The following is a 27,991-nucleotide window of genomic DNA, read 5'->3' as shown; positions in this document are numbered from 1 at the left end:
TTGGAGAAATGTAGCTTCCTGATTGGTCAACCGGATAACATGATGGTGATGCAGGAAAATGTCTAATTCTGTTTAAATTCATATCCATCTCTTGTATCTCTGTATCCAGTAATAGAATAATGCTATTTTCTAAGCAATTGCTAGTCAAAATGACTAGATCTTCATTGCAGAAACTTCAGCAGCTATCGTGGAAAACAAACTGCCTAAGGAAATAACTTCATTTTTATTTTGTATTTTATTAGCTTTTCACTTTTTGAGTAGGTTTGAGACATCTTTGAGGCCACTTTTAAAATACTAACTTAATTACTCCTATACATGGCTTTCTCCTAGGACAAGCAGGATGGTAGTCCTCACAAATGGGTGACATCGTCAGTTGGAGCCAGATATGGAAATCTTATGTCAAGTTTCTAGAACTTTGACTGGCACACTGAGCTAACCAGCATGCTACTATGCACATGTCCACGCAGGGTCCCTCTTCAGTCTCTTCTTTTTCGCGTAGCTAACTTCTTGCGATTTTGGAGCTCGTGCTCTTTTTTTGGTTTGGAAAGCTTTTTCACTGGTCGATTTTCCTGCACCGGGTCCCTCTCCATTCCTCCGATTTAGCTAGTTGGGCAGCACAGTAAGTTATTCCCCTTCTGTCCAGTTGATTCTCAGTGGCGTTCCCTTTGGTACCAGCTGGTCATTGACCACTCGCTGGGTTTTGTGGCTATGGCGTTGGGTTTTCGTCGGTACCCCCAGTGCCCTCGGACCAAATCCCTCACGGATCCACATGACATATGTATCCTTTGCCTGGGGGCATCACACGACGTTTGGGGGTGTCATTTTTGTGATCAGATGACCCCCCCCCCCCCCAAAAGGCCAGCACACCCATTTGGATAAAATGGAAAAGTTCTTCAGTTCGAAGAAGTCTGAAACCTCGACTCTGGTGTCGGGGGCATCGATGCCAAGAGGTCAAGGGGAACTGATGGACATTGAACCTTCGATAGAAAGAGGCGCCGATGATTGGCTGTTGTCGGTGTCTTCACATTCCAGGACATCCGGATTGTCACTTTCCTCCTCTGTGCCGAGGAAAGACTGGGCCGAGCACAGTGGGAAGTCCAGAAAAGATCACTACCGGTCTCCATCTATGCATGATACCGGGCTCGGGTTGGCACCGGCGCCTGCTATGATGCCTCCGCAGAGAGGAGGCACCACCCTCCATCGAACCAGGGAGTCCCAGGCATTCCCCACCAATAGCGGTGCCAGGCACCATTCTCCCTTGGGGCTCTGAGGGAGATCAGGTGACACCTCCCCTCTTTTGTCCATCCTGTCTTTGGCGGATTTCCAGCAGGAGTTAGAATGCAGGGTACAACTGGCAGTGATCCAAGCCCTGCAGGGCATTGAGCCGCTGACCCCACCATTGTCTACATGCTCTATGTAGGCACCTCTGCTGGAGCACCTCGATGTCCTTTCTGGGGATCCTTCAATACTCCAACAGCCACAGTTACCTCCTCCATCCCATGCGATCCCCATTGTGGGTTTCTCCGAGGAGGAAGGCCCATCGCAGCCCGCAGCACCGTCAAGGCCCTTTGTGCCGTGGCCCTCCACTGGTGTCTCCAGGTGATCTTAGTAAGGATGTCACCCCCATATGACCCTTGGGGAGATGTTATCTCAGAGTCTTCATCTGAATACTTGGGGGGAACTTCCCTTGGACCCATCCCCTCTGGAGGAGCATCGACAGTTTCCGCCCAAGGACCTGACCTTTGCGGGATTTGTCCGGGCCATGGCAGAAACCATTCCGTTTCAGTTTCTGACGGAAGAGGATGCCAAGCATAAGATGCTGGAGGTTCTCCAGTTTGTCGATGCCTCAAAGGAGGTGGTGGCAGTTCCTATCCATGAGATTTTCAAGGAGTTACTCCTTAGGATTTAGGAGCATCCCATCTCCATGCCTCTGGTGAATTGAAAGGCTGATGCTGTTTACTTAGTACAGCATGCCTTGGGGTTTGAGTGGCGTCAACTCCCTCACCAGTCAGTCGTAGTGGAGTCTGCCCTCAAAAAGGCCATTCGTTCCAGCACCCATGCCTCTGCCCTTCTGGGTCAGGAGCAAAGGGCGCTGAATGCGCTGGGCAAGAAGGTGTTTCAGGATACCATGCTGATTGCCTGTATTGTTTCCTATCAGCTGTACATGGCACAGTACTTGAGGAACCTCTTGAAACAGGTCCAGGAATTCTCCAAATGCATGCCCCAACAGCAGCAGGATGCTTTGTTAGCAGTCTTCCAGCAGGGTGCTGGTTATTTACACTTTCGGGTAATAGAAGGACCAGGGGGCACTCCATGAAGATAGCAAGTAGCACATTTAAGACTAATTGGAGAAAATTCTTTTTCACTCAACATACAGTTAAGCTCTGGAATTTGTTGCCAGAGGATGTGGCTAGTGCAGTTAGTGTAGCTAGGTTTAAAAAAGGTTTGGATAAGTTCTTAGAGAAGTCCATTAACTTCTAAGAACATAAGAACATAAGAAAATGCCATACTGGGTCAGACCAAGGGTCCATCAAGCCCAGCATCCTGTTTCCAACAGTGGCCAATCCAGGCCATAAGAACCTGGCAAGTACCCAAAAACTAAGTCTATTCCATGTAACCATTGCTAATGGCAGTGGCTATTCTCTAAGTGAACCTAATAGCAGGTAATGGACTTCTCCTCCAAGAACTTATCCAATCCTTTTTTAAACACAGCTATACTACCTGCACGAACCACATTCTCTGGCAACAAATTCCAGAGTTTAATTGTGCGTTGAGTAAAAAAGAACTTTCTCCGATTAGTTTTAAATGTGCCCCATGCTAACTTCATGGAGTGTCCCCTAGTCCTTCTACTATCTGAAAGAGTAAATAACCGATTCACATCTACCCGTTCTAGACCTCTCATGATTTTAAACACCTCTATCATATCCCCCCTCAGTCGTCTCTTCTCCAAGCTGAAAAGTCCTAATCTCTTTAGTCTTTCCTCATAGGGGAGTTGTTCCATTCCCCTTATCATTTTGGTAGCCCTTCTCTGTACCTTCTCCATCGCAATTATATCTTTTTTGAGATGCGGCGACCAGAATTGTACACAGTATTCAAGGTGCGGTCTCACCATGGAGCGATACAGAGGCATTATGACATTTTCCGTTTTATTCATCATTCCTTTTCTAATAATTCCCAACATTCTGTTTGCTTTTTTGACTGCCGCAGCACACTGAACCGACGATTTCAATGTGTTATCCACTATGACACCTAGATCTCTTTCTTGGGTTGTAGCACCTAATATGGAACCCAACATCGTGTAATTATAGCATGGGTTATTTTTCCCTATATGCATCACCTTGCACTTTTCCACATTAAATTTCATCTGACTTAGAGAATGGCCTCCGCTATTACTGGCATCAGTAGCATGGGATCTTCTTAGTGTTTGGATAATTGCCAGGTTCTTGTGGCCTGGTTTGGCCTCTGTTGGAAACAGGATGCTGAGCTTGATGGACCCTTGGTTTGACCCAGCATGGCAATTTCTTATGTTGTTATGTTCTAGGGCCTTGAATGCAGCAAACACGTGGTGCACGCCACCTATGACGTGTTTGAAATGACAGCTAGGATGGCAGCAGCGGGCATTGGTGCCCGCAGGATGGCCTGGCTCTGAGCCTCTGATCTTCAGAGGAAGTATTACTCTCCTGCCCCTCGTGCCCATTTTCAGCACGTGGGCTCTAGGGGCTGCCCCAGACAGCAGAGGACCCCCCCAGATCTCAGCCAGTGCCCCAGCTAAGCCCCGCCCGCTACAGGGTTTTGACTGGCTGCGGGGGAGCATAAGCCAATTGGCTGTATGCGCAATGCCAGGCCCTCCGGTCACAGGTTCTTCGTGGACCGCTGGCCCATTGTCACCTCGGACCAGTGGGTGCTCTCCATCATTCGTCAAGAGTATTGGTTGAACTTTCTGGGTGCCCCCTCGGACTCTCCCTGTGCCCCTCTTGGGGTCGGTCCTTGCTTCATGGAAATACTCTTGACAGAGAGAACGAGGGGATTCCATCCTATTTTGGACCTGAGAGCCTTGAACAAGTTTCAAAGAAGAGAAAAGTCCAAGATGGTCTCTCTGGGCACCGTGATTCCCCTCCTTCAAAGAGGAAATTGGTTTTGCTTCCTCAATCTGAAAGACGCATACACCCTCATCAAGATCTTCCCTGGTCACAGGAAGATCTGCGGTTCCTCGTGGGCACCAGGTGTCTGGCAGTAGTGGGTGCACACCACCGCCATCTAGGGGTGCAGGTGTTCCCCTACTTGGATGATTGGCTGGTCAAGAGTGCCACTCAGGAGGGAGTGCTTCGGTCTGGCTGTTGGAGTCTCTAGGATTTGTCATCAACTACCTGAAGTCCCATCTTACTCAGTCGCTCCATTTGAGCTTCATCAGTGCCCGGCTGGACACAGCTCAGGCCAGAGCCTATCTTCCTCGCACTTGCGGGAGTAGTTCACTGGAACCGGCAGGTCTTGCCCCGCCTCATGCTCTGACTCCTGGGTCATATGGCTGCGTCCATCCATGTTACTCCCTTGGCTCGCTTACATATGCACAGAGCTCTGTGGACATTGCGGTCCCAATGGCAGCAGGCCACCCAGGACCTCTATGTACGCATCCTTGTTACTTGGCTCTCCTGACATCCTTGTTGTGGTGTGAAAGCCTGCCCAATTTGGAACAGGGTTTCCATTTCAGTCTTCCTCTGCCCAAGTTATGCTTACCATGGATGCATCCACCCTGGGTTGGGGCACCCATGTGGAAGGGGCTCCGCATGCAGGGTTTATGGTCTGCTCAGGAAGCCCAGTGCCAGATCAACTTCTTGGAGCTTTGAGCGATCCATTATGCACTTTGTGCGTTCAGGGATCACCTAACCAAAAAAAGTGGTCCTGATCCAGACCGACAACCAGGTGGCAATGTGGTACATCAACAAGCAGGTTGTTCCTCCTGTGCCAGGAGGGAGTTAAGATTTGGTGATAGGCTCAGTCCCAGGGCATACTGCTATGAGCCATGTATCTTGCCAGGACAGAGAATGTGGTGGCGGACTGGGTGAGTGGTCCCTGAATCAGGAAGTAGCAGATTGGATCTTCCACCTTTGGGGAACCCCAGGTGTGGATCTCTTCGCCTTCCCTTGCAACAGCAAAGTGAAACAATTTTGCTCCTTGCACAGGGCGGACAGCAAACCAGGCATTGGGGCAAGGGCTTTCTGTATGCGTATCCTCTGCGTCCTCTGGTGATGAAGAATCTCCTGAAGCTCCTGCAGGACAGGGGGACCATGATCATCATAGCCCCTCATTGGTCGAGGCAGATCTGGTCCCTGCTCCTGCAGGATCTCTCTTTCTGAGAGCCGATTAATCTGGGGACTTCCCCCAACCTCATCTCACAGGATCAGGGCAGGCTGCACCATCCCAACCTCAGGGCGTTGTCTCTGACGGCCTGGATGTTGAGAGGCTAATTCTGCAGCCCCTTGACCTGTCGGACAATGTGGCTTCCAAGAAATCGTATGGCCTGAAATGGAGGTTTTCCAGGTGGTGTGAGCATCATAGCTTAAACCTGTTCTCCTGCTCCACACTGAAACTGCTTGACTATCTACTGCACCTTTCGGATGTTGGCTTGAAAACCATCTCCGTCAGAGTATACCGGAGTGCCATCTGTGCCTACCACCAGGGTGTGGATGGTTCGCCCATCTCTGTGCAGCCCATATATGGGGTCTGCTTCAGTTGAAGCCTTCCCTACGGCCTCCTGTTGTGTCCTAGGACACACCTGTTGGTTTGGCTCATGAAAGATCTGTTCGAGCCACTATGCTCCTGTGATCTAAAGTACCTGACTTGGAAGGTCATGTTTTTGGTCACGGTCATTTCTGTGCACAGTGTCAGTGAGCTTCAACCTTTGGTGATGTATCCACCATACACGAAGTTCTTTCACAATAGGGTGGTTCTGCATATATGCACCTTAAATTCCTGCCTAAGGTAGTGATGGATTTCCATCTTAACTAGTCAATCGTCCTACCCACCTTTTTTCCCACGCCTCATTCGCACCAGAATGAACGGGCTCTGCACAGCTTGGATTGCAAGAGAGCCTTGGCCTTCTGCCTGGAGCGAACAGCAGGCCACAGGCAGTCTACGCAGCTCTTCACCTCTTTTGACAAGAAAAGATTAGGAGTTGCGGTTGCCACGCAGACCCTAACTGGCTGGCAGTTTGCATTTCCTTCTGCTGTGTGCAAGTGGGACTGCAGCTTGAGGACAATGTCAAGACTCATTCTGTCAGAGCCATGGCAGCGTTGGTGACCCACTTGAGAACAGTCCCTATGGCTGAGATCTGCAAGGCTGTGACGTGGAGTTCTTTCCACATTTTCGCTACCCACTACTGTTTGGACAGGGATGGCCGACACGATAGCAGCTTCATTGTTTGGATTCAGGCTGTCTCCCTCTGTTCCCAACAGCACCCGTTGGCACATGGTTAGGTGGCTGTTGGTCGTTTTGCTTCAGGGACAGGCCTGTAACTAGGGATTCACCTATGTGTGAGGACTACCATCCTGCTTGTCCTAGGAGAAAGCAGAGTTGCTTACCTTTAATAAATGTTTTCCTAGGACAGTTAGTCCTCATGAAACCCACCCGCCATCCTGCGGAGTTGGGTTTCTCTTATGTTTATTTTATGTTTTCATAATTCTATGTTATGAGACTGGAGAGGGACCACGCGTGGATAGTGGCATTCTCAGTGTGCCAATCAAATTCTAGAAACTTTGACATACCAGGCTCTATCTGATGATGTCATAATTGTGTGAGGACTAACATCCTGCTGTCCTAGGAGAACACCTGTTACAGGTAAGCTATTCTGCTTTCTTAAATCACCCATAGACTGCTTCCTCAGACTATCAAGAAGTCTCCACACCTTACAGCTAACTTTGTTCTTTTAATTCTGACACTCCCCCCCTCCTGCTCCCATATGTTTGTGTTTTATGTCTGTCTTTGTTACAGATTGTAAGCTTCAAGAAGCAAAGACAATCCATTACATGTCCGTAAAGTATTGTATACAAATAATAATATAGTGGAGGTGCTGGAAATTCCTTTGTCTCTTAATTTACTTTTCCGTTTCGGGCTCTTTTTGTATGCATTTAGCATACAAAATATTCTTAAAACTGTTCCATAATATTCTGAAAACTATTTCACATGCATAATTTTTTTTCGGTATGGGAAAGCTGGGATTTACATTTTTTTCAATACCTGCATATATTTGTGACATAAAGCCATTGAAAATTTCATGTAAAAATGTGTGTATATAATTTCTAATCTTATCACACAGACAGCTAGTTACTGTAACTGACTCCTGCCAGTGGAGCTTATAAACCTCATTTTCTAAATCATATATGTTTGAATACTAAATGTCTGTCTATGTGTAGGTTTATTTGTTAGTACATGAAATAACCTGAAGCAAGTCACTCCTGGCGGTGCTGTAAGACAGATATTCTTGCATTTCTTGGTTATTCTGAGTCACAAAGCAAGCAATATCTATACACCAGCACTTGTTTATGAGTATTACTTGCTGGTAGAAATAGATGAGGTGCATCTTTATATTATACTTAACCTTCTCAGTATGTCCATTTTGATGAGCTATCAGATGATTGTTTTAATGAAGTTTTGCTCTAGTAGAATCCTTTTACTGGGATTCAAGAAAATGAATCACAGTTTGAGTAGCCATTGTAGAAAATGTAAAGGTTTATGTACATAGATATAGCTCTGTGATTACACAGTGATGCAGAAGCAAATGGATGAGAGGGATGAAAACAGTTGTGAAATGACATGAAAGCATTAATTTGATTGGTATGGGGGGGGGGGGGGGGTTTCATGACCGAAATACTATCCTAGTAAATGCAGTATGTCTTGTAGCTTAACTTTCTTGCCAGCCTTTTTCCCGCCAAATACTGATCTTATAAAATAGTGAAAAGTATAAATACAGTTAGTTGGATAATCACTGCTCTGGGTCTGGAGCAGCAACTGAAGTCCAATATCTCAGTGGCAGTGCTCTGGATTATATTCCAAGTTCAAGAATACATTTGCCCTTGTTGATTGGGCTAGGAATGCTACCAAGGGAATATTCAGTCTCTGGTGGGGAGAGAATTAGTCATTGCACGCTGATAACACCTAATTGCTGGATTAGGGCCCATCATTTCAGGGTCCTGAAAAGAGCCTGGTGCAAAGCACGAAGCAGAGGGGTATCACTACAGTGATAAGGCTAGGTAAAGTAAAGGATAGCTTGGAGGTTAGAGCAGTAGGCTGAGAACCTGTGAAGCCAGGGTTCAAATTCTATTGATGCTGCGTGTAACTTTGTCCCTGAAGGGATGAAGTGTGACGTGACTTGCTCAAACATAGAGCCCAATGCAATAAGATACGAGTAAAAAAAATGTGTTGAAATTGAGTGCACATTTTCTTTATTCACGTGCTAAAAGTATTTAATTCCTGATGCTGTTCAAGTGCATTTAGGGGCAAACAATTCAATGTGAGACATTATCTGGATGTTAGTTACTAGGGTCTTTTATGCATTAACACAAGTTTCATCTGAGTCCATCACTTCATTTAGACTTTATTGGGACTCTCTTAGATGCAACTTGGGCCATGGCCTTTTTCTTCAGAAGCAGAACTCATGACATTGCAGTGCAAGAGCTAATAGAGTCGGCAGACATCAGCTTGATCCATGTTGAGAATTATGGATATAATAATCTCCACAGTGCATGTAGCTCTTGTGGCACTCTACTATATGAGTCAAGCCAAACAGAAGTTTAGGTCTCAGTGGAATTAAGCCACACAATTTTCAGGATCTTGTCTGTCTAATGCCATACTGGGTCAGACCAAGGGTCCATCAAGCCCAGCATCCTGTTTCCAACAGTGGCCAATCCAGGCCATAAGAACCTGGCAAGTACCCAAAAACTAAGTCTATTCCATGCTACTGTTGCTAGTAATAGCAGTGACTATTTTCTAAGTCAACTTAATAGCAGACTTCTCCTCCAAGAACTTATCCAATCCTTTTTTAAACACAGCTACACTAACTACATCCTCTGGCAACAAATTCCAGAGTTTAATTGTGCATTGAGTGAAAAAGAACTTTCTCCGATTAGTTTTAAATGCGCCACATGCCAACTTCGAGTGCCCCCTAGTCTTTCTATTATCTGAAAGAGTAAATAACTGATTCACATTAACTCGTTCTAGGTCTCTCATGATTTTAAACACCTCTATCATATCCCCCCTCAGCCGTCTCTTCTCCAAGCTGAAAAGTCCTAACCTCTTTAGTCTTTCCTCATAGGGGAGCTGTTCCATTCCCTTTATTGTTTTGGTCGCCCTACTCTGTACCTTCTCCATCGCAACTATATCTTTTTTGAGATGTGGCGACCAGAATTTGCACAGTATTAAAGGTACGGTCTCACCATGGAGCGATACAGAGGCATTATGACATTTTCTATTTTATTCACCATTCCCTTCCTAATAATTCCTAACATTCTGTTTGCTTTTTTGACTGCTGCAGCACACTGAGCCGACGATTTTAAAGTATTATCCACTATGACGCCTAGATCTCTTTCTTGGGTGGTAGCTCTTAATATGCAACCTAACATTGTGTAACCATTACATGAGGTTTTTTTTCCCTATATGCATCACATTGCACTTATCCACATTAAATTTCATCAGCCATTTGGATGCCCAATTTTCCAGTCTCAGAAGGTCTTCCTGCAATTTATCACAATCTGCTTCAGATATGGCAAACAAAATCTTCCTCTAGTGTGACACATTTGAGCTGGATTTGTTTGAGACCGTCCTGAAAAAGGAATAACCAGATTTATGCTCCAGGAGGAAACCAGAAGGCAGGCTATTTGCAGGCACCTTTTTTAATGTTTAGGGGAACAGGTCTACTCTATATATGTACTCCAATACTACTAGTAATGCAAGAACTGATAAAACTCAGGACCAGGGAGCTCTGATACTCATAGCTCTTTTTTGACTGAAGATTTGGTTTGCTATTCCTCAGGATAGCGAAACTAGAACAGGTGCAGAGCAGGGTGAACAAAATGATAAAAAGAGAGGGAACTGTGCTCCCCTATGAGGAAAGACTAAAGAGATTAGGGCTGAGGGGAGATATATATATGATAGAGGTCTATAAAATCATGAGTGGAGTGGAATGGTTTAATATGAAACAGTGGTTTACTTTTTTCAAAAACTAAAAAGACTAGGAGAAACTCTATGAAGTTACTAAGTAGCATGTTTAAAACAAATTTCAGAAAATATTTTTCACTCGCCTTACAATTTATCACCAAAGGAAGTGGTAAAGATAGTATAGCTAGGTTTAAAAAAAAGGTTTGGATAAGTTCCTGGAGGAAGTGTCCATAAACCAACCTGGTAGACTTGGGAAAAGCCATTGGGTGTAAGCATTGTGGAATCTGTTTTCTATTTGAGATCCATCCAGGTTCTTATGAACTGGATTGGCCACTGTTGGAAAGAGGATACTGGGCTTGATGAATCCTTGGTCTGACTCATTATGGCAGTTCTTAGGTTCTTAACTATCTCTTAGGAAACCTGCCTGAGGACCTGTCGTTCATCAGCTTCGTAAGGGCCATGGCTGAAGCCATCTGCTTCCAGCTCCTGTCAGAGGCGAATACCCATCATAAGATGCTGGAGGTTCTCCAGTTCATTGATGTCCCAAAGCACATCGTGATGGTACCGGTCCACGACATCTTCAGGGAACTCCTCCTACACATGTGAGAGCACCCGGTGTCGGTTGCCCAGGTGAACTGGAAGGCAGATGCGACTTATCTAGTTCAACAGGCTGTCGACTTTGAACGGCGGCACTTACCCCACCAGTCTGCGGTGGTGAAGTCCGCACTCAAAAAAGCCAGATGCCCCTGGACACATGCTTCTGCCCCTCCGGGACGCGATCACAGGGAGCTCGATGGCATTGGGAGAAAGATGTTCCAGGGGGCTATACTGGTGGCCCGCATCGCGGTCTACTAACTATACATGACACAATATGACCGCAACTTATGGAAGCAGGTCCAAGAGTTTGTGGAGTCCCTCATGGCCATTGCCACGCTGGGTCTTGAGGCAGGTAGACATGAAGTCAGGTCTAACTATGATGTCTTTGAAATCACAGCCCACCTAGCCGCCAGGGGCATTGGCGCCAGGTGACTAGCTTGGCTCTGATCCTCCATTCTCCAACCGGAGGTTCAGGACAGGCTTGCGGACCTCACTTGTACAGGAGAAAACCTATTTGGGGACAAGGAGAAGGAGGTCATGACGCAGCTGAAGGATCAGCATGATACTCTCCAGCAACTCTCTGCCAACCCCTCTGAAGGCCCAACCGCCGCCAGGAAGTCCTCCAGGCCGGGCTCTCGCAAGCCCTTCTACTGGCCACGAAAGTACTTCCCTCCAGCTGCCCGTACTTGGTCGCCTCGGTCCAGCCCTAGAGGCAGCGGTTGGCAGCAGAGAGTCCCGAGGGCCCAACCAGCCCCCCAGCAGGTCCCATCCGCTGGCTTTTGACTGGCGGCGAGGGGTCACGAGGGTTCCCATGGCAACAGATCCCCCTGTCTGTGGCAGGCTCCTTTGCTTTGCCCGCCGTTGGGAAGATTTATGTCTTGTATGCATTCAGGAATAACCTACTCCTCAAGAGCCAGTTTGATATTTTTTCAAACCCACCATTCAATTGATTTGTGCCAGCTTATCCTTACCTATTGGCACTACAGTCTGAATATCATCCACGGAAAAGTAGGCTGATAGTTCCAAAGACCAGATGAAACTTTCCAATGGCTACCTGAAACTGTAAAAAAGTAAAAAGATAATCATGAGCTATGTGGAGCACTGCAACTGAGGCTCTTCAGTGATGATAGAACACCCTTCATCTACCAGAGAGTAACAATGCAATCCATTGAAAGGCTGACCCTTCTATCCCCAGCAATTTACACCTAGCCAAGATCAAATGCATTAGAGAGGTCTAGAAAAATGAAAAATACCTGGTCCTTTCTGCCAAGAGGTCAGATATCATCATGAACTGCAACCAGCACCATCTGTTCTTTGACTTACCAGAAAAACAGCCTGGAATGGATCAAAACCATCTTCCTTCTCTTTGAATCAATTTTGTCAAAAAAGGAGTGTAGCTAGTTGCATATAATTGGCACAAGCAGAGATATCCAGAGTAGATTTCTTTGATAAAGTTGTAATTATAGAGCATCACATACCTGGGTGCAGGTGGGGAGTTAACTCCTTCAGCTAGCAAGCCAGTCATCATCGTCGGCACTAATTCCAAGATACAATCTGGTAAAAGTTTTGCTAGCCTAAAAGAGCAGGGATCCAACAAATGGTGTGAAGTTTTTATGTTAGTAAGATATTTTTTCAAATATGACGACAACAGTGTTCCAAAGGGTATAAAAGACTGTATTATAAACCCCAAGTTTCACCATCATAGTAAGGGAAGGTGAAGGCAAAGTCTTAGAAGACCCCTTTGAATCTAAGCAAGCTTGCAGTTTATTCAGTTTCTGAATCAGGTACCATTGATACATGTCCCAAGTAACGTGCTTACAATAACAAACAGCTCTTTTGAGTTACGTTTTGCTGCCTCTGTTGAATTCACAAAGAACTTCTTTATGGCCTTTGTATTCTCCACATATCTGTGTGCCATAGCTCACCAGTTTTTTCTACTTTGAGAGTCCTGTGCCTTTACTAATCTCTTTTCTAATTGTCTTGCCAACCTTTTCAGAAATCAAGGTATGTCTGAAAACCAGGGAGCAGCACTTGGATGCTCACTTAGGAACAATTTTCCAGGGGGCTATTTCAATACCAACAATCCACAAGGGATCCCACAGAAATATCCATCTACAACCCGTTTTGCTGGCTTTTCACTAATAATTTCCAGATCTGTCCTGCCTCTGCTTTTCATCCCTATACTATCCCGATCACTCCTAATAATTCCATTAATTTCAACTAAAAAAGAAAAAGGCAAGATCGTATGATCAGATAATGACACAGTTCATGAATCCAACAGTCTTAAACTATAATAAGCCCTCATGTGCCTCAAGCCAATCACAAGATGAAAAGGGTGACCACCCAAATGTGTGGGCACACTCCCTAATTGATGCAAATCACTTACTGCCAGAGAAAAACAAATCTCAGATCCACCTGGCAGGTTGTATTATCCATATGCAGATTAAAATCCCCAGAAGGAGGACTTAAGTGACACATTGGCACTATATTTAAGTAGGCCATCTAGTTCAAGCAAATGATACATGGGGGGAAGGGGGGGGGTGATAAATCACTAGTAGCCCCATAACTTGGTGTAGATAAGTCTGTAACAATAAACAGTCACAACTTGGTAGGTAACCTGAAAACACCTGTAATATAGCCCACTCTGATTTAAAAACTACTGCTACATCCTTTTTTGTTTTTTTTTCAAACAACCAGTTCATGATTGCTAAAGCATCTGATACCCAGATGGGCATAGTTGAGAAGTAGTACTGCCGTAGGTAACCAAATTTCTGTAATAAATTGAAATTTTAGTGCTTTGTGCATAATTAAATCATAATTAGATCTGAGGAAATAGAATCCAAATAAAGAAGAGATGAAGGTATTCTCCAAAATGTAGAGGACTTAATAAATAGAAGCTAAACAGACTGAAAAACAAACAAGCCGATACAGTAAAGTTCATGGGAGAGCGGGCGAGCGCACAGGCCAGTGTCCTGTGCGTGCGATACAGTAAGACAAAATATTTAAATTAGGGCCCACGGTAAAAAGAGGCTCTAGGGACACTAGCGCATCCCTAGCGCCTCTTTTTGGACAGGAGCATCGGCTGTCAGCGGGTTTGGCAGCTGACACTCAATTTTGCCAGCGTTTGTTCTCGACCCCGCTGACAGCCATGGGTTTGGAAACCGGATGCTGGCAAAATTGAGCGTCTGGTTTTCAACCCGTGAGCCGCGGGCTGATTTAAAATTTTTTTTTTTTTAATTTTTAACTTTTTTTTAACTTTTGGGACCTCTGACTTAATATCGCCATGATATTAAGTCGGAGGGTGCACAGAAAAGCAGTTTTTACTGCTTTTCTGTGCACTTCCCCGGCGCCGTGCAGAAATTAACACCTACCTTTGGGTAGGCGCTAATTTCTTAAAGTAAAATGTGCAGCTTGACTGCACATTTTACTTACTGTATCGCGCGGGAATGACTAATAGGGCTATCAACATGCATTTGCATGTTGCGGGCGCTATTTGTCTCGGGGAGATTGGATGCGCATTTTCGATGTGCTATTACCTCTTACTGAATAAGGGGTAAAGCCAGCACGTCGAAAACGTGCATCCAAATGCCGGTTAACAGTGCGCAGAAAACATGCTTTATACACACAATGTTTCCATGCATAAAATGATTTATGTACAGAAAGCATGGTTTTTATTATAGGGATCTGCATTTGATGCTTTTGTTTCATTGGTTTCGGTGGTATGCATGTATATCACAAAGGTATAGGTGCGCAAAATGGATGGCATGCAAGTACATCTATTACCAACTACATTTGCCTACAATATTTGTTTTGTGTGCCTACTATCCCCTCGTGAGATGCTTGCGTACTGCCAAAATGAAAGAAACAAATGGAGCAACAAATGCACATGCCTAGTTTTATTGTGCACAAATCATGTTTTCAACACACAAAATATGAATGCTCCTCTGTTAGCAGTTGGAGACGGAGTCAGGTTTCAAAGCTGATGTCACTCTAGATACACCCCTGTAGTGACCTCAGCCCTTCAGTATCTCTGTCTCCTAGCAGATGTGGATGTGCTTTCCCTATGGGGATTGCTGTACCCTTTTAGAAGAAGAAATTCTACTTTTAAAATGGAGAAAGATCAAGCCCCCGCTCTCCTGCGGTGATACCTAAAGTTCCCTCCCCCATTTGAGAATTCCTGAGGTGATTTCCGAGATCCCTCAGAGGTGTTTCTTGGTCCGGTAGCTAGTTCATGGCGTGGACTTTGCTGCTGAAGCAGGTGCAGGAAGCCAAGTGCGGCGGTGACTGCCAGTGCCGTCCCCCCCCCCCACAGCTGGAGACTATCTCTGTACTCAGCCGGTAAGCATTGAGCCCAGGTAAGTTTAAAAAAAAGATTCCTTCCAATTCAGAGACGTTGGAGGGGTTTCGGTAAGACTTCCTCCAGTCTCCCTGCTCGGCGAGCTGTACCAACATCGTTCCTGATTTGTTGGGGTTAAGTGAAGTGGGCTCCGAGCAGGTTGAGTGGCCACCGGTGGGCTAGGCCCTGCTTTAGGCTCACACTGCGTGGTAGGCCGCGGCGGTGCCATCTTGCATGCATTTTTGTGCATCTTCCATTATCCACCATAAAGTGTCGGTACATGGGGTGCGTGCCAGCTCTGTGCACGTGCTGTGCACATAACATTGCACGCATACATACGTACACAATTTTCTAGACACAGAGTTTAGATAAAGCTGGGTGCACAGACTGTGAGTGCGCCTCACCATGGCCCGTGTAGGCACCTGAAATCTGTGCACACTTTTTTAAGCGCGAGCTGGCTGAACACACAGCTACTGTCTCTAATGGCTCCGGCAGCAAAGAAACATAAGCACCATTCTCTCTGTGCTGCTTGTCATATTAGGGCTACACAGTCTGACCTTTATTCTTATGTCAGCACTATGAGGAGGCCCAGGGAGAGTTGGCCTTCCCAGACTTTACTTATCCTCCAACTCTGAGGATGGGTCAGCCACAACCTTATCCGGAATTACCCCAGATCTGAGTAATCCCAGGGCTGGGTTTTCCATGGGAGAGGGAAATTCAGCGGCGCCTACCCTAGTACCTCTTGGCATGGACATGGTGGCCTTCTCTTGGGTGGAATTATTTCAAGGCTTTCAAGCCTTCATACAGGCACAGTCTGCTTCAATTGCTCCTGTCCGCACAGAACCCCAGCCAGTAGGGCCTCCCTCTCCCAGCCCTATATTAGCAGGCCTCGAGACATGCCTAGTCTCACCAAGGGTATCCCTGGCAGGGACCCAGACAGCACGGACGAAGAAGGGGATCCAGATTCCTTGGAAGATGGGGAAATACCGCCCGGTTTGGAGCCTTATCTGACTAGGTTACATTTTTTCCATAGAGATGAATTACTGGCCCTGCTTTCCCAGACCCTGAAGACAGTGAGAGTTCTTGGGGCAGACTCTGATGGAACCAAAGAAGAATCCCATTCTGGCATCTCTACAGAAAGCCTCTTGCTATTTTCCGGTGCTGGAAGCCATCAAGGAGTTAATTGCTCTGGACTGGGACGCCCTGGAAGCGAGTTTTAAAGGTGGACGAGCATTAGACGTTCTATACTCACTGGATCCGGCAGCGAGAGAATGCCTGCATTTCCCTAAAGTGGATGCGCTGGTCTAAACTGTTTTCAAAGCGAACAACTATACCAGTGGAGGGAGGAGCAGCCTTAAAGGATTTGCATGATAGGCGGATGGAATTCATCCTTAAGCAAGCCTTTGACATGACAGCAATGACTTTACAGAAAACTTCCTGTTATGCCCTGGTAGCTCACTCATGCCTGCTCCTCTCTAGAGAGGTGGATGTCTAGGGACATATTCCAGAGAAGCTCTGGAGTCCGCCTCTGCCTTTTTAGCTGACACGGGCTCTGACCTAGTCTGTACCTCAGCAGAGGAGTGGCCTCAGTGATAGTGGCCAGAAGACAGCTATGGTTGCAAAATTGGTCAGCAGATGCAATCTCTAAGGCACAAAGATGCCCTTTAAGGGATCCCTCTTCTTTGGAAGTGAATTGGAAAAGCTGGCCAGTTAATGGGGTGAATCTCCAGTGCCCCGGCTTCTGGAAGATGAGAGAAAACCATTATAGCACCCCTTGCCCATGAGACGGTCGATCCAGGGGCTCCCAACGCTTTTGGCTCTACAGAAACTTGACATTTCAGAGGTCTCAGTCCTTTCAAAGTCGACCGCCTCCTCCGCCATTTAAATGTCAGTAGCCTTTTGGTGTGGTATCTGAAAATTTCAGAACCGGTCCGCAAGACGGACCGCTTGTTTGTTCTTCACTGTGGATGGAGACAGGGTGAACCAGTTTATCATAGCTCACTGGCTCAAGGAGGTGGTCACGGGAGCCTATGTAGAGGCAGGAAAGCCAGGACGCTTTCAGGTTAAAGGTCATTCCACTAGGGCTCAGGCAGTCTCCTGGGCAGAAGCTAGACTGCTGTTTCCCATCGACATCTGCCAAGTGGCGACGTGGTCTTTCTTACACCTTCTCCAGGTTCTATCGCCTGGACATTCAAGCCTGAGAGGACGCAGCCTGATGACAGGTGCTAATCGGCCAGTGGGTAGCCTCCCGCTCTGATTGGGAGTAGCCTTTGTATATCCCATTGGTCCTGGGTCCATCTGGCTAGATGCTATGAAATGGAGAAATTACTTACCTGATAATTTCGTTTTCCTTAATGTAGACAGATGGACTCGGCATCCCGCCCACGGCTGCCCAAGAACGGTGCTAAGGAATCACAAGTAAAATGAATATCTATTCCAAAAGGTTACAGGTAAGCTGTCGCCCAATTCCTAGATCAGGGTATATATAGTCTTGCTGGGAATCAGCATTTGTTTGGTTGAGTACAGTTAAGGTTATCCGTTTTTAATCAAGTTGTAATCAAGTTTTTCAATAGTATGTCCACAATGGCTTTTGTATAATTTATATATTTATTGATTTTTTAACATATTACATAGGTAAATAGGTACTCCTTTACATTTTTAACAAGCCATCATTACTGGAATATGTGACAACTTTCTATCATAATCTACTGTAATTTGGATTCATCATCTACTGTAAATACAGACAAAGAAAGAAATAGCAAAGGCTTAATTATCTCAAAAGGGAGATTTTTACATTAATCTTCAAGAAAACATCCTACACTGTAATTCCTGCATATTAATTATTCATTCACTTGTTATTGGGGACATTGTTGCAATTTTCCTCTGTTCGATAAAACTTTTAAGCTGTTCAGGTGAAAAGAAAATATAAGTGTCTTGTCGTTTCTTAATCACACACTTACATGGATAACGTAATATATATGTATATCCCAGATCTAATACTTCCTGACGTAAGGTCAGGAAGTTTTTCCTTTTTATTTGTGTGAGTGTGGACAAGTCTGGAAAGATTTTTACAACACCATCATTAAAAGTGATAGGATACTTAGTAAAATATACTTTCATTACCTTATTCAATTGGAGAAGATTCATAAATGATACTAACAATGTACCCCTATCAATGATCTGGTTATTAGTACTCTCCAAAAAATTTGTTAGGTTCCCTTGAAAGGGAGCCTCTTCCGTATTGATGTTGGGGTTTCTATTGGGGATAAAATAACAGAAACTAATCTCAGGCATATAGTCATCCGAAAAAGACATAACATCTCTAAGGAATCTTCGTAAAGTTTCCAGTGGTACTTCACCTGCTAACCGTGGAAAGTTTAGCTTCTCAGATTTAATCGTTTCACATTATTCTCAAAAATTTCAATTCTCCTGGATAGGAAATCCCTGTCTTTAACGACAGCTACTTGAAATTCAATATTTTTCCTCCCCATTTCCTCTAAATTTTTTACCCTTTCTTCTGTATCCTTTAATTTATTTTGTATCACTTTCACTTCCTGTTTGTTTTCCCCTATATTTTCATCCATTTTCTTCTCTAACCCCTTTAAATTCAAGGTCATAGCAGCCATCATGTCCCACAATATTTCAAGTGTTACCACCGTGGGATGCTCTAAAGTCTCTGGCAATCTCATTCCACCTACAGCTTGATTTTCTTCTCCTTGAGCTGTTCCTCCCTCAGCGCCTTCCACTCCAACTGGGGTTTGAGGCCTGGCAATGGTGGAGTGGGATTGATCCAGTGATACCTCAGGGGCTCTCCACTCAGGTGGTAATCCTAGATTGGGGCTCAGTGAAGCTTTCTCCATAGACTCTGAGCCACCTCCCTTTGTGGCAGTCAGCGGATTCCTTAGCTACTGGAGATAGTGCAGGGTTTACCATAAATCGAACTATTTCCTGTTGTGTTAACTGCGGCATTTGTAAGGAGGGGTAAACCCTTACCTTGCCTTTTCGTTTCGGTGGCATTTTCACGCTTATAGTCCAAACGCAGTTCGTATATGACAACAGTGTAGTCTTTTAGCCTCTGCGGCAGCAAACTTTTAACTTATTTAGGCTCTCCTCCTCTCGAGTCCGAACGGAGTCGAACAGAGTCGCGCGCCCTAAGGGGCGCGCGGCTTGGTGGCGCACCGGCGGCGGTGGCGCGCCGTAGAGCGCCGATCTTATCGGCGTCCTCCCAGGGCTCCTCCCTCCGGACGGACAGGGAGCAGAGAGGTCCAAACAAAGGAAATTGGCTCACCCGGGGCTGCCTCCGAACAGGAACACGCTGCGAAAGTTAAGTCTCTCTGGCGCCGGTCTTATCGGCGTCCTCCCAGGGCTCCTCCCTCCGGACGGACAGGGAGCAGAGAGGTCCAAACAAAGGAAATTGGCTCACCCGGGGCTGCCTCCGAACAGGAACACGCTGCGAAAGTTAAGTCTCTCTGGCGCCGGTCTTATCGGCGTCCTCCCAGGACTCCTCCCTCCGGACGGACAGGGAGCAGAGAGGTCCAAACAAAGGAAATTGGCTCACCCGGGGCTGCCTCCGAACAGGAACACGCTGCCCACAATGGCTTTTGAAGAGAATACTGAAGGACTGAGGTCACTGCAGGGGTGGATCTAGGGTGACGTCAGCATTGAAACCTGACTTCGTCTCCATCTGCTAGCAGGGGAGCATATAATCCATTGGTCCTGAGTCCATCTGTCTACACTAAGGAAAACAAAATTATCAGGTAAGTAATTTTTCCATTTGTGCACAAAAAGTGTTTTCTGTGTAGAAAGCATATTTTGTGCACATAAATCCTCCTCATCCACTCAGTCCAGTTCAGATGAATGTGTTGTGCCCATCCACCAGCAGGTGGAGACAGAGGACAACAGGCTCGCTGATGTCTCCCCTTATATGCATCCATCTGCATCAGCCTGCCAGTATTCTTGATCTCCAGCAGATGGCAGGTGAGCATCCCATGTAGTGTCTGTAAGCCTGGTTAGGCTGGTGAACAGAGAGGTTTGTGGGCAGTTCAAGTCTTGTGCTCCCTCCCCCAGCTGAGAAGAGCCCCAGGCCAAAAGATCTTTTGATCAGACAGACGTTTCCAAGGTAAAAGTATTCTCCCTTTCTTGGTAGAGCAGAGCCAGGCCAGGCGGCTTCCATTACCTTGTTAGGTCTGGACTAGTGGGGCTGGTGTGCTCTACACCCCCTCTTACCTTTCTCCTCCTCCCCTCTTCTTGAATCTCCTCGGGATTTAAAAAAGAAAATAAGGGAAAGGAGAATTAAAGGAATTCTTTTCTGGTCACGGCTGATAATTTTAAAAATAAAAAATAAGACAGGCCTGCACAGTGAGAGAGGAGCAGCAGTGCTAGCAAGAGCATGGAGGCACCGGCAGCTGAGCAACTCGAGGAGAGCAGTGTCTAGAAATGAGTTAGGCCTCTCCCATGTTTCTCACAGGCTACGGTGGTGATTTACTTAGCGAGGAGACATGGCTGCTGTGGGAGAGTGTGAGAAAAATGACCACACTCTGCAACAGCTTTGGGATCTGCAGGTAATTGAGCAGAGGAACAATCAGGCCATGCTTGGGGGAAAGGGGGGAACTAGAACCTGGCATTTCTGGTGTTTTGGGAGCATTGAGGGAGATTGAGCCAGCAGGACCCTTGCGGCAGCTATTTTAGGTGCTCAGAGCAAGTTGAGTTCTCCATTTCTTAGCCCTGCTGATCCAGGAGGGAAATGTTTTAAATGTAGATTCCTCAGCTCAGAAAAGGGCAGTTTCTTTTCCTTCCCCACTGGATTGCTCCTCTGCTTGGGCATCGATGCCCAAGGAATTTGTCCATTGTCTTCACCATGCCATTTGCATGGGGCAGAGTTTGGTCCCTTGTTCTGCTCCAGGTCTTCCTGTTCCCTCTCCAACTTCAGAAGATAGGAAGAGAGTGGATTGGGACTTGGATATGGATGAAGAGGATGTTGACTCAGAATTTCCTGGAAGAGCTCAGGGTCCAGAGGGAAAGTGAAGGCAAATTCCCTCCAGAAGGGGATTTATGGTTTGTTCATGGTTAGTCTTTTTCATAAAGAAGAGCTTTCTTCTCTCATATCTCTGGCATTAAATACCCTGAATATTGTTGAGGAGAAAACAAAGGAGTCCTTTGTTTCCTCAGAAAATCCTATTATTGTTAGAATACGGAGGCCCCTGAAGTCTTTTCCTCTGCATAAAGCAGTGCAGAATTTTATTGATCTGAAATGAGTGTCCCCAAAGGCAAATTTGAAGGGAAGACACTCTTGGACTGATGCAATAAGACGTGCATTAAAATAGGCACTCATAGTGAGTGTCCGTTTCCCTAACGCATGCATAGCCACATCCCCTGGGTGCTCAATGCAGTATGTAAATGAGGGGCTGCTTAAAAAAAGGACACGCTAGGGAAGAATTGTGTGTCCCTAGTGCTCAAATGCATCAGGCACCCACAATTGCAATGGGTGCTCAATACAAGCGTCCGTTTTTATCCCGCTTCTGACCGATTTTGCTGAGGTTGCTGGACGTCCGTAGCTAAGCGCCCCTTGCTGTTGTGCATGTACATTGTGCATCCAGAATTTTTATTTTTAATCAAGCCCATATACCTTTATTTTTAAACACCACAAGTAGTAAATGTAAGTGTCTCAATGATACTAACTAGGAGGAACAACAGAGGACCATATTTTTTAATTTTTCATGAGTCTTTGACTCGCGGATTAACTTTACGCCATCACTGGGACTGGAGCTAAATTTGCTGCGTTAAAAAGTATGCATTTGGGGCCCAGCAATTTTTTTTCATCAGGGGTAATAGCTAATAGCTTTGTCTACATGGAATTTACACATGATGAGCGCTATCGACTATACATTTGTTTGGGCGCGTGTTTTGGACATGATAATCTTATTATTGCATCGGGTGCTAGTCTAGCATGTCCAAATTGTGCGTAAACCTGTGTGCTAAGCGGGGCGCACTTTATTGCATCAGCCCCTCTTTGTCTAAACAATACCTCTTGGGACTAACTGAAAAAGTGAAGCTTATATTTCCTAGAGTGGACGCTCTGGTTTGCTCCGTTACAAAGCAGACTACTATCCCAGTTGAAGGGGGTGCTGCCTTGAAAGATGCTCAGGATAGGAAAATTGAGTCAGTGTTAAAACAAGCCTTTGAGGCGTTTAGTATGGCGCTGCAGATAGTGGCTTGTAGCTGCATTATAACTAGGTTGGAGCTCCATTTCTCTCGGCATGATCAAGAAGAGTAGTTGTGGGTCTGCGGGAAGGTTCTTGAAGATACCTCCTATTTGGAGTCTGGTGCTGCATATCTCATCGATGCCTTCTTTGAATTGGTGTGTACTGCCCCAACGAATATGGCCTCCATAGTGGCAATGAGGTGTCTGTTGCAGAATTAGTCAGTGGAAATGACCTCTAAGTCCAAATTGCCAAGCTCCCTTTTAAGGGGGGTTGCTTTTTGGCAAGGATGTAGAGAAGATGGCCAAAGTTTTGGACGATTCTAAGGTCCTGTGATGTCCTGATGACCAGCCTAAGTATGGTGCTTGTTCTGTTCCAGCCTGGAATTATTTCCAAGGCGCTAGGAAGCTTAAACAGGGATTTTCTCATAGTCATCAATAGTCTTGATCCTTTGGACAATTTTATTCCTTTCATATGGAAAAGAGAGGGGGAAAGGTTGGTTCTTCAGAGTCCATAGGATCCCCTTGAGTTTCCCAGTGAGGCCTTGGGGACCCAACCTCAGGTTCCGGAGATAGGTGGATTCTTGTCTCGTTTTTATCAAAGTTTTGTCCAGATTACATCGAATTAGTGGGTCCTGGAGATAATTTGAAATAGGTATACCTTGAAATTTCTCCTGGCCTATTTTTGGCACTTCTATGGTTTCCCCTTGTCATTGCGCCAGAAAGCATGAGTGTGTAGGAGCCTGCTCGATTGACTGATCACCTTGGGAATGATGGTTTCTGTTTCTTGGTCTTAGTGGGAATAGGGGCATTATTCCATTTACTTCGTGGTTCCCAAGAAGGAGGACTCTTTCTGGCCAATTTTGGATCTGAAGTATGTCAGCAGATTGCTCCGGGTCTTACAATTTAGGATGGAGATGTTGAGGTTGATAATCCTGGCGGTGAAGCAAGGGGAGTTTTTAATCTCCTTGGATCTTACAAAGACTTATCTGCACATTCCAGTTTGGGAGTGTAATCAGATGTTTCTTCAGTTTGTGATCTTCAGGGGACATTTTTAGTTTCAAGCCTTGCTGTTTGGACTGATTATGGCTCTAAGAACTTTTTCCAAGATCATGGTTGTAGTGGCAGCGTTTCTGTGAAAGGAGGCAATGTTAGTGCACCCGCATCTAGGCAGTTGGCTTATCAGAGTGAAATCAAAACAGGAAAGTACTCTGGCCACCAGCAGGTTGGTGGAGTTGCAAGGGTTAGCTGGTGAACTTCACCAAAAGCAAGTTGGAATTCTCTCAAACTCTGGAATATCTGCGAACTCTGTTCAATACAAAGTGAGGTGTGTATATCTAATCGAGACTCATGTTCAGAATTTGCAGGTGCAGGTGGTGGTATCATCTTGAATTCTGATGGTGTGGAATTATTTTCAGCTCTTTTGGGTCCATAGCAGCAATGCTGGATCTTGTCCCCTGGGTGAGAGCGCACAAGCGGGCCCTTCAGAGAGCTTTATTATCCAGATAGGATCCTTAGTCACAGGATTACTTCCAAAAGCTTCCGGTTTCTGCTAGTCAGGAGCGGTCTCAGGCGGTGTCTGAGTTCTGTCAGTTTGAAGAAAGGAGTGGAATTTGAGCCGCCAGCCTGTAAGGCTGGAGAGTGCATTGTCAAGGTCATGTGGTTCTGTGTACAGTGAAAGAGCCACACTGGTTCATAAATCATTTGGAAACCAGGGTGATTCGTCTGACTCTTCTGAAGTTTGTGTTTCTGGTCAGGGGATAGGCGGTAAGGAAAATGTTTGACAATGCCACGGCGGTGGCATATGTACATCATCAGGGGGATATCAAGAGCCCACCAGGTGATGAAAGGGATGACTTTGCTCCTCAACTGAGTGAAGAGAAATCTGTGAATGATTTCAGCAGTGCATATAGCAGAAAAGGAGAATATTCAGGCAGATTTTCTCAGCCACAATGTGGTCAAACCAGGGGAATGATCTCCTTTCTCTCAAATTGTGTTCAATCTGATAATGAACAGGGGGGGCGAGCCCCTGCTGGATCTTATGTGACCAGCAAGAATATGAAGGTTTCAAGAGGGAAAAAGATTCAGCAGGAGTGGATGCCTTGATTCAATGTTGGTTCATAGAAATAACCCTGTATGTGTTTCCTCTCTTGTCATAATAAGAAGGGTGGTGTAGAAGGTGTCAAAGCACCTGAGTCTAGTGATTGTGGTGGTGCCAGATTGGTCAATGCGTCCCTGGTATGTGGATCTCATCAGGCTGCTGGATGAGATTCCCCTTTGTTTTCCTCAGCAGAGAGGTCCCTTGATACAGTGCCCTGCCTCCATGAGGACCTGGATCACTTTTTTGTCTTACATCCTGGTCCTAATCAAGAATATTCATGATAGGTGGTAAATATTTTACTGAAGGCAAGGAAAATCTCTACCTCCATTGCCTTTGTGAAAGTTTGGAGAGCCTTTGAGAAGTGGTGTTCTGCTCGTCACATTCTTTCCTTCTTTGGTTTCTCTATCTTCAACCTTAGCCTTCTTGCAGGAGGATCTGGAGAAGGGTTTGGGCTCTCAGTTGCTTGCCATAGTGGTCGAGTGTCAGGAGGATTCTTATCAGCCCGTCTGGATGTTTCTCTGTTTGGGGGGGGGGGGGGAGGTGAAGCACATTAGGCTCCCCTGTGTAGGATCTCATCCTAACCTAGGATCTGAATTTCGTCTTATCCTTCCTGGCAGGTTCTCAATTTGAGCCCATTAGGTCCATTTCTATCATGTTGTTTACCTTAAAAGTAGTTTTCAAGTGACAATTTGTTCGGCCACGAGGATTTCTGAGTTGCAGGTGCTTTTCTGTAGAGAATCTTTCATGCAGAAGATTCATACAGTGCTTTTCCCCCTAAGGTGGTGTCAGCCTTCCAGTTGAATCAGGTGGTTCCTTTGGTCATTTGACTTCTGGTAAGGTAAACCTTCACCCAGGTAAGTTTGAGTGGATTCCACAAGGGCTCAGGTAGCTTCATGGGAAGAACTTTGCTTGGTTTCTTCACAAGAGATTTGTAGGGCAACAACTTGGTCGTCCTTGCATTTTTTTTTTTGAGGCATTACCATTTAGACATGAATGCTAGGGAGGATGCCTCTTTTTGTATTGGAGATGCTGAAAGCAGATTTGACAGTATCCTGCCCTAATCAAGAATAGCTTGGGTACATCCCGTTCATCTGGACTGCTCTGACTGGATGATGAGGAAGGAAAAATTTAATCTTACCTGATTTCTTTTCTTTTAGTCCAACCAGACCAGTCCAGAACTCTCCTTGTGCTGCCAGTTGTATTTTTCCTGATGGTTGTTTGTTGTCCCTCTCAAAGCCTGTTTCCTTGCAATTTAAATTCTATAGTGTAGTGTTTAAGATTCCTGTGCTTGCATATTCTAATTTCTCTCCTGTACAAATCCTTTGTCATAAGGATGAGATTTACAATGTTGAATAAGTTGTGTATATGTATGGATGCTTTTTGAAGGATCTTTGTATTATGAAAGTTTTTAAAAGGTGTGAATGATACAATACCTTAGGTAAAAGCCTAGATAGTTGATGACTGTGTGAATTCAGCCATTTATCTATGTGTCCATTTTCCTCTCAAAAAAAACTTCCATTTTATGCTTTCTAGAGGAATATTTGGTCTGGATGGATTTTCATAAGAAATCTTGATTTGGAACAATGTGTTCTGCTACTCTAATTGAATGCGGTTTTTTTTTCCTAGGTGTTGCTCTACTGCCGTTTGTTGATGAGCGTCGTCTGAGAGCTGCTCTGGAAGAGGTTTACCCTGACCTCACTCCTGATGAAAGTAAGAATTATGATATTTTGCCATGATGACTGTGAGATCATTAGGGTTTTCAGCATAAGCGTATTCATCTTTCATGCACTACTAAGCCTCCTATTAACAAGAAATAATGGATAGCTGCTATTGATTGCCTTACAACAAAACAGCAACCTTTGCTTCATAGACAATTTAATGGCTAAATTGAATGATCCTTGATTTAAAATATAACCAAATAAAAAACAAAAGTTTCAGCCTTCACTTGCACTTAATAAAATAAAGCAGGCCTCAAACAGAACTTTGCAATTGAAATCTTGTTTCTGTATGAAATGGATTAGTTCTGTAATTGCTTCTTACATGATTAACTAGCAAAAATATTTGCATCAAAATGCCATGAAAAACCTACAGGTACCATTCATCCCTGTTTAAAAAAAAAAAAAAAGTACTTGATTAAAGGCTAAAACAGTATTGTGAATAATTTGACTGTATACTGAAGTTATGCTGTTGAAGAAAATTATAGCATGGTATGAAAATATTGATGAAAACATGACTAAGCATATTGAGCAGGTATGGATTAGTAATCACTTGAAAGATTATATTACAGCTGCTAAATTCACTTTCTGATCTTCTCTCTCTTGCCACAGTTAGAAGAAATAGCCTTGGAGGTGATCATATATTTGTTGGGAAGACTCACTCACTTCATGACTTCATTCATGAACTGTACAAATCTAACACCTCAGAGGTAAAAAGCATTTGTGATTATGATAGTGTTAATGTGTATTCAGATGTGATTGTTTTCCTTGACAAACTGATGTGTGTTGTTTTGTGGTTTTTTTTTAAACAGCAAATGAATTTGCCTCCTGAACTGTGCCATGGAATACAAGGAAAACTTAAAACGGATGAAGGAGCAGTTCTTCCAGACGAGTAAGAAATGTTATAGTGATATCTCTAAAAGAAATGCCCTCTACTTGGTAAATATGTCTACTGCTTCAGGCCTTAGAAGGGAAGTTGCATAATTTTGCACATTTTTTAATTATGTGCTTCTCTGTTTTTGAACTCCTCACATATGCTAAACAATATCATAAAGCCACGAGTGAAAAATAAAATGATCATTTCATCAAACCAAAGTGGCCAAACAGGAAGAGAGTCTATGCCATAGTTGGAGACAGGAGCGCTTCCACATTCCCAGGAGAAACTCTCATTTTTGTTAGAGATTAGGACCCTAGCCTGGCCCCAGATATCCACTGCAGGAAACTAGGAGCCCACACTAGTCCCCATTGTTCTGCTGCTGCCGCCTCCAGGGTCTGGGAGACCAGTGTGTGGGACCACATGTGCAGCAGCTCAGGCTGATGCTATGGGGGAGGGGATGTTTCCTTCAGCCCTGTCACCGGTCCCTGCCAGTCCTGATTTGTTTGATCAGGACCAGGATTTATTCCAAGGGGGACAGGATGTTGATCTTGATTCTTTTTCTTTATATTTTGTCCTCCTTATGCACAAAGTATTTTTGGCTTCCAGGTCTCCACAAGCTGCTGCTTGGCCTGAGAGACCTGTGCAGGGACCGGCTCCCAAGGTAGCCAAGCGCACAGACAGCTTCAGATGGCTCTGCCGCCCTGGTGGTCTGATGCAGGAGCCTCTCCGTCGTCGTCGTCCCCCTGCTGGGGGGGGGGGGGGGAATTGGATGAGGATCCCCTGGATGGCGATGACCCTAAGGTGGTCCGCCTGTTTCAGAGAGAGGATTTAGAGCCTCTCATTCCTGTAGTTCTTTCTGAGATCGGGGTGGAGCTCCCCCCGCTTGCTCCGCCACAGGACTCTGTGGACCCAGTCCTAGCAGAATTTTGAACGCAGACCCGGGATTTTCCGGTCCATGCCATGCTGCAGCAGCAGCTGATGACCAGGGAGTGGGATGCTCCGGATGCTGGCCTGCGGG

The 27,991-nt window shown here is 45.4% G+C and overlaps 1 protein-coding gene across 1 annotated transcript in view; it reads left to right on the top strand.

Moving 5' to 3' along the window:
- The window catches only part of XRN2 (5'-3' exoribonuclease 2), a 283,450-nt gene that overhangs the window by 171,235 nt on the left and 84,224 nt on the right, over positions 1 to 27,991 (top strand). The window contains exons 21-23 of the mRNA XM_029593758.1: positions 26,008 to 26,091; positions 26,709 to 26,806; positions 26,909 to 26,988. Coding sequence (XP_029449618.1) covers positions 26,008 to 26,091; positions 26,709 to 26,806; positions 26,909 to 26,988 — 262 coding nt within the window. The remainder of the gene's footprint in view (positions 1 to 26,007; positions 26,092 to 26,708; positions 26,807 to 26,908; positions 26,989 to 27,991) is intronic.

Source organism: Rhinatrema bivittatum, chromosome 3 (genome assembly GCF_901001135.1).
Source record: "Rhinatrema bivittatum chromosome 3, aRhiBiv1.1, whole genome shotgun sequence".
Lineage (NCBI taxonomy): Eukaryota > Metazoa > Chordata > Amphibia > Gymnophiona > Rhinatrematidae > Rhinatrema > Rhinatrema bivittatum.
Note: the sequence above shows the minus strand (reverse complement) of the source record. Positions and strands in the feature narration are given on the sequence as shown.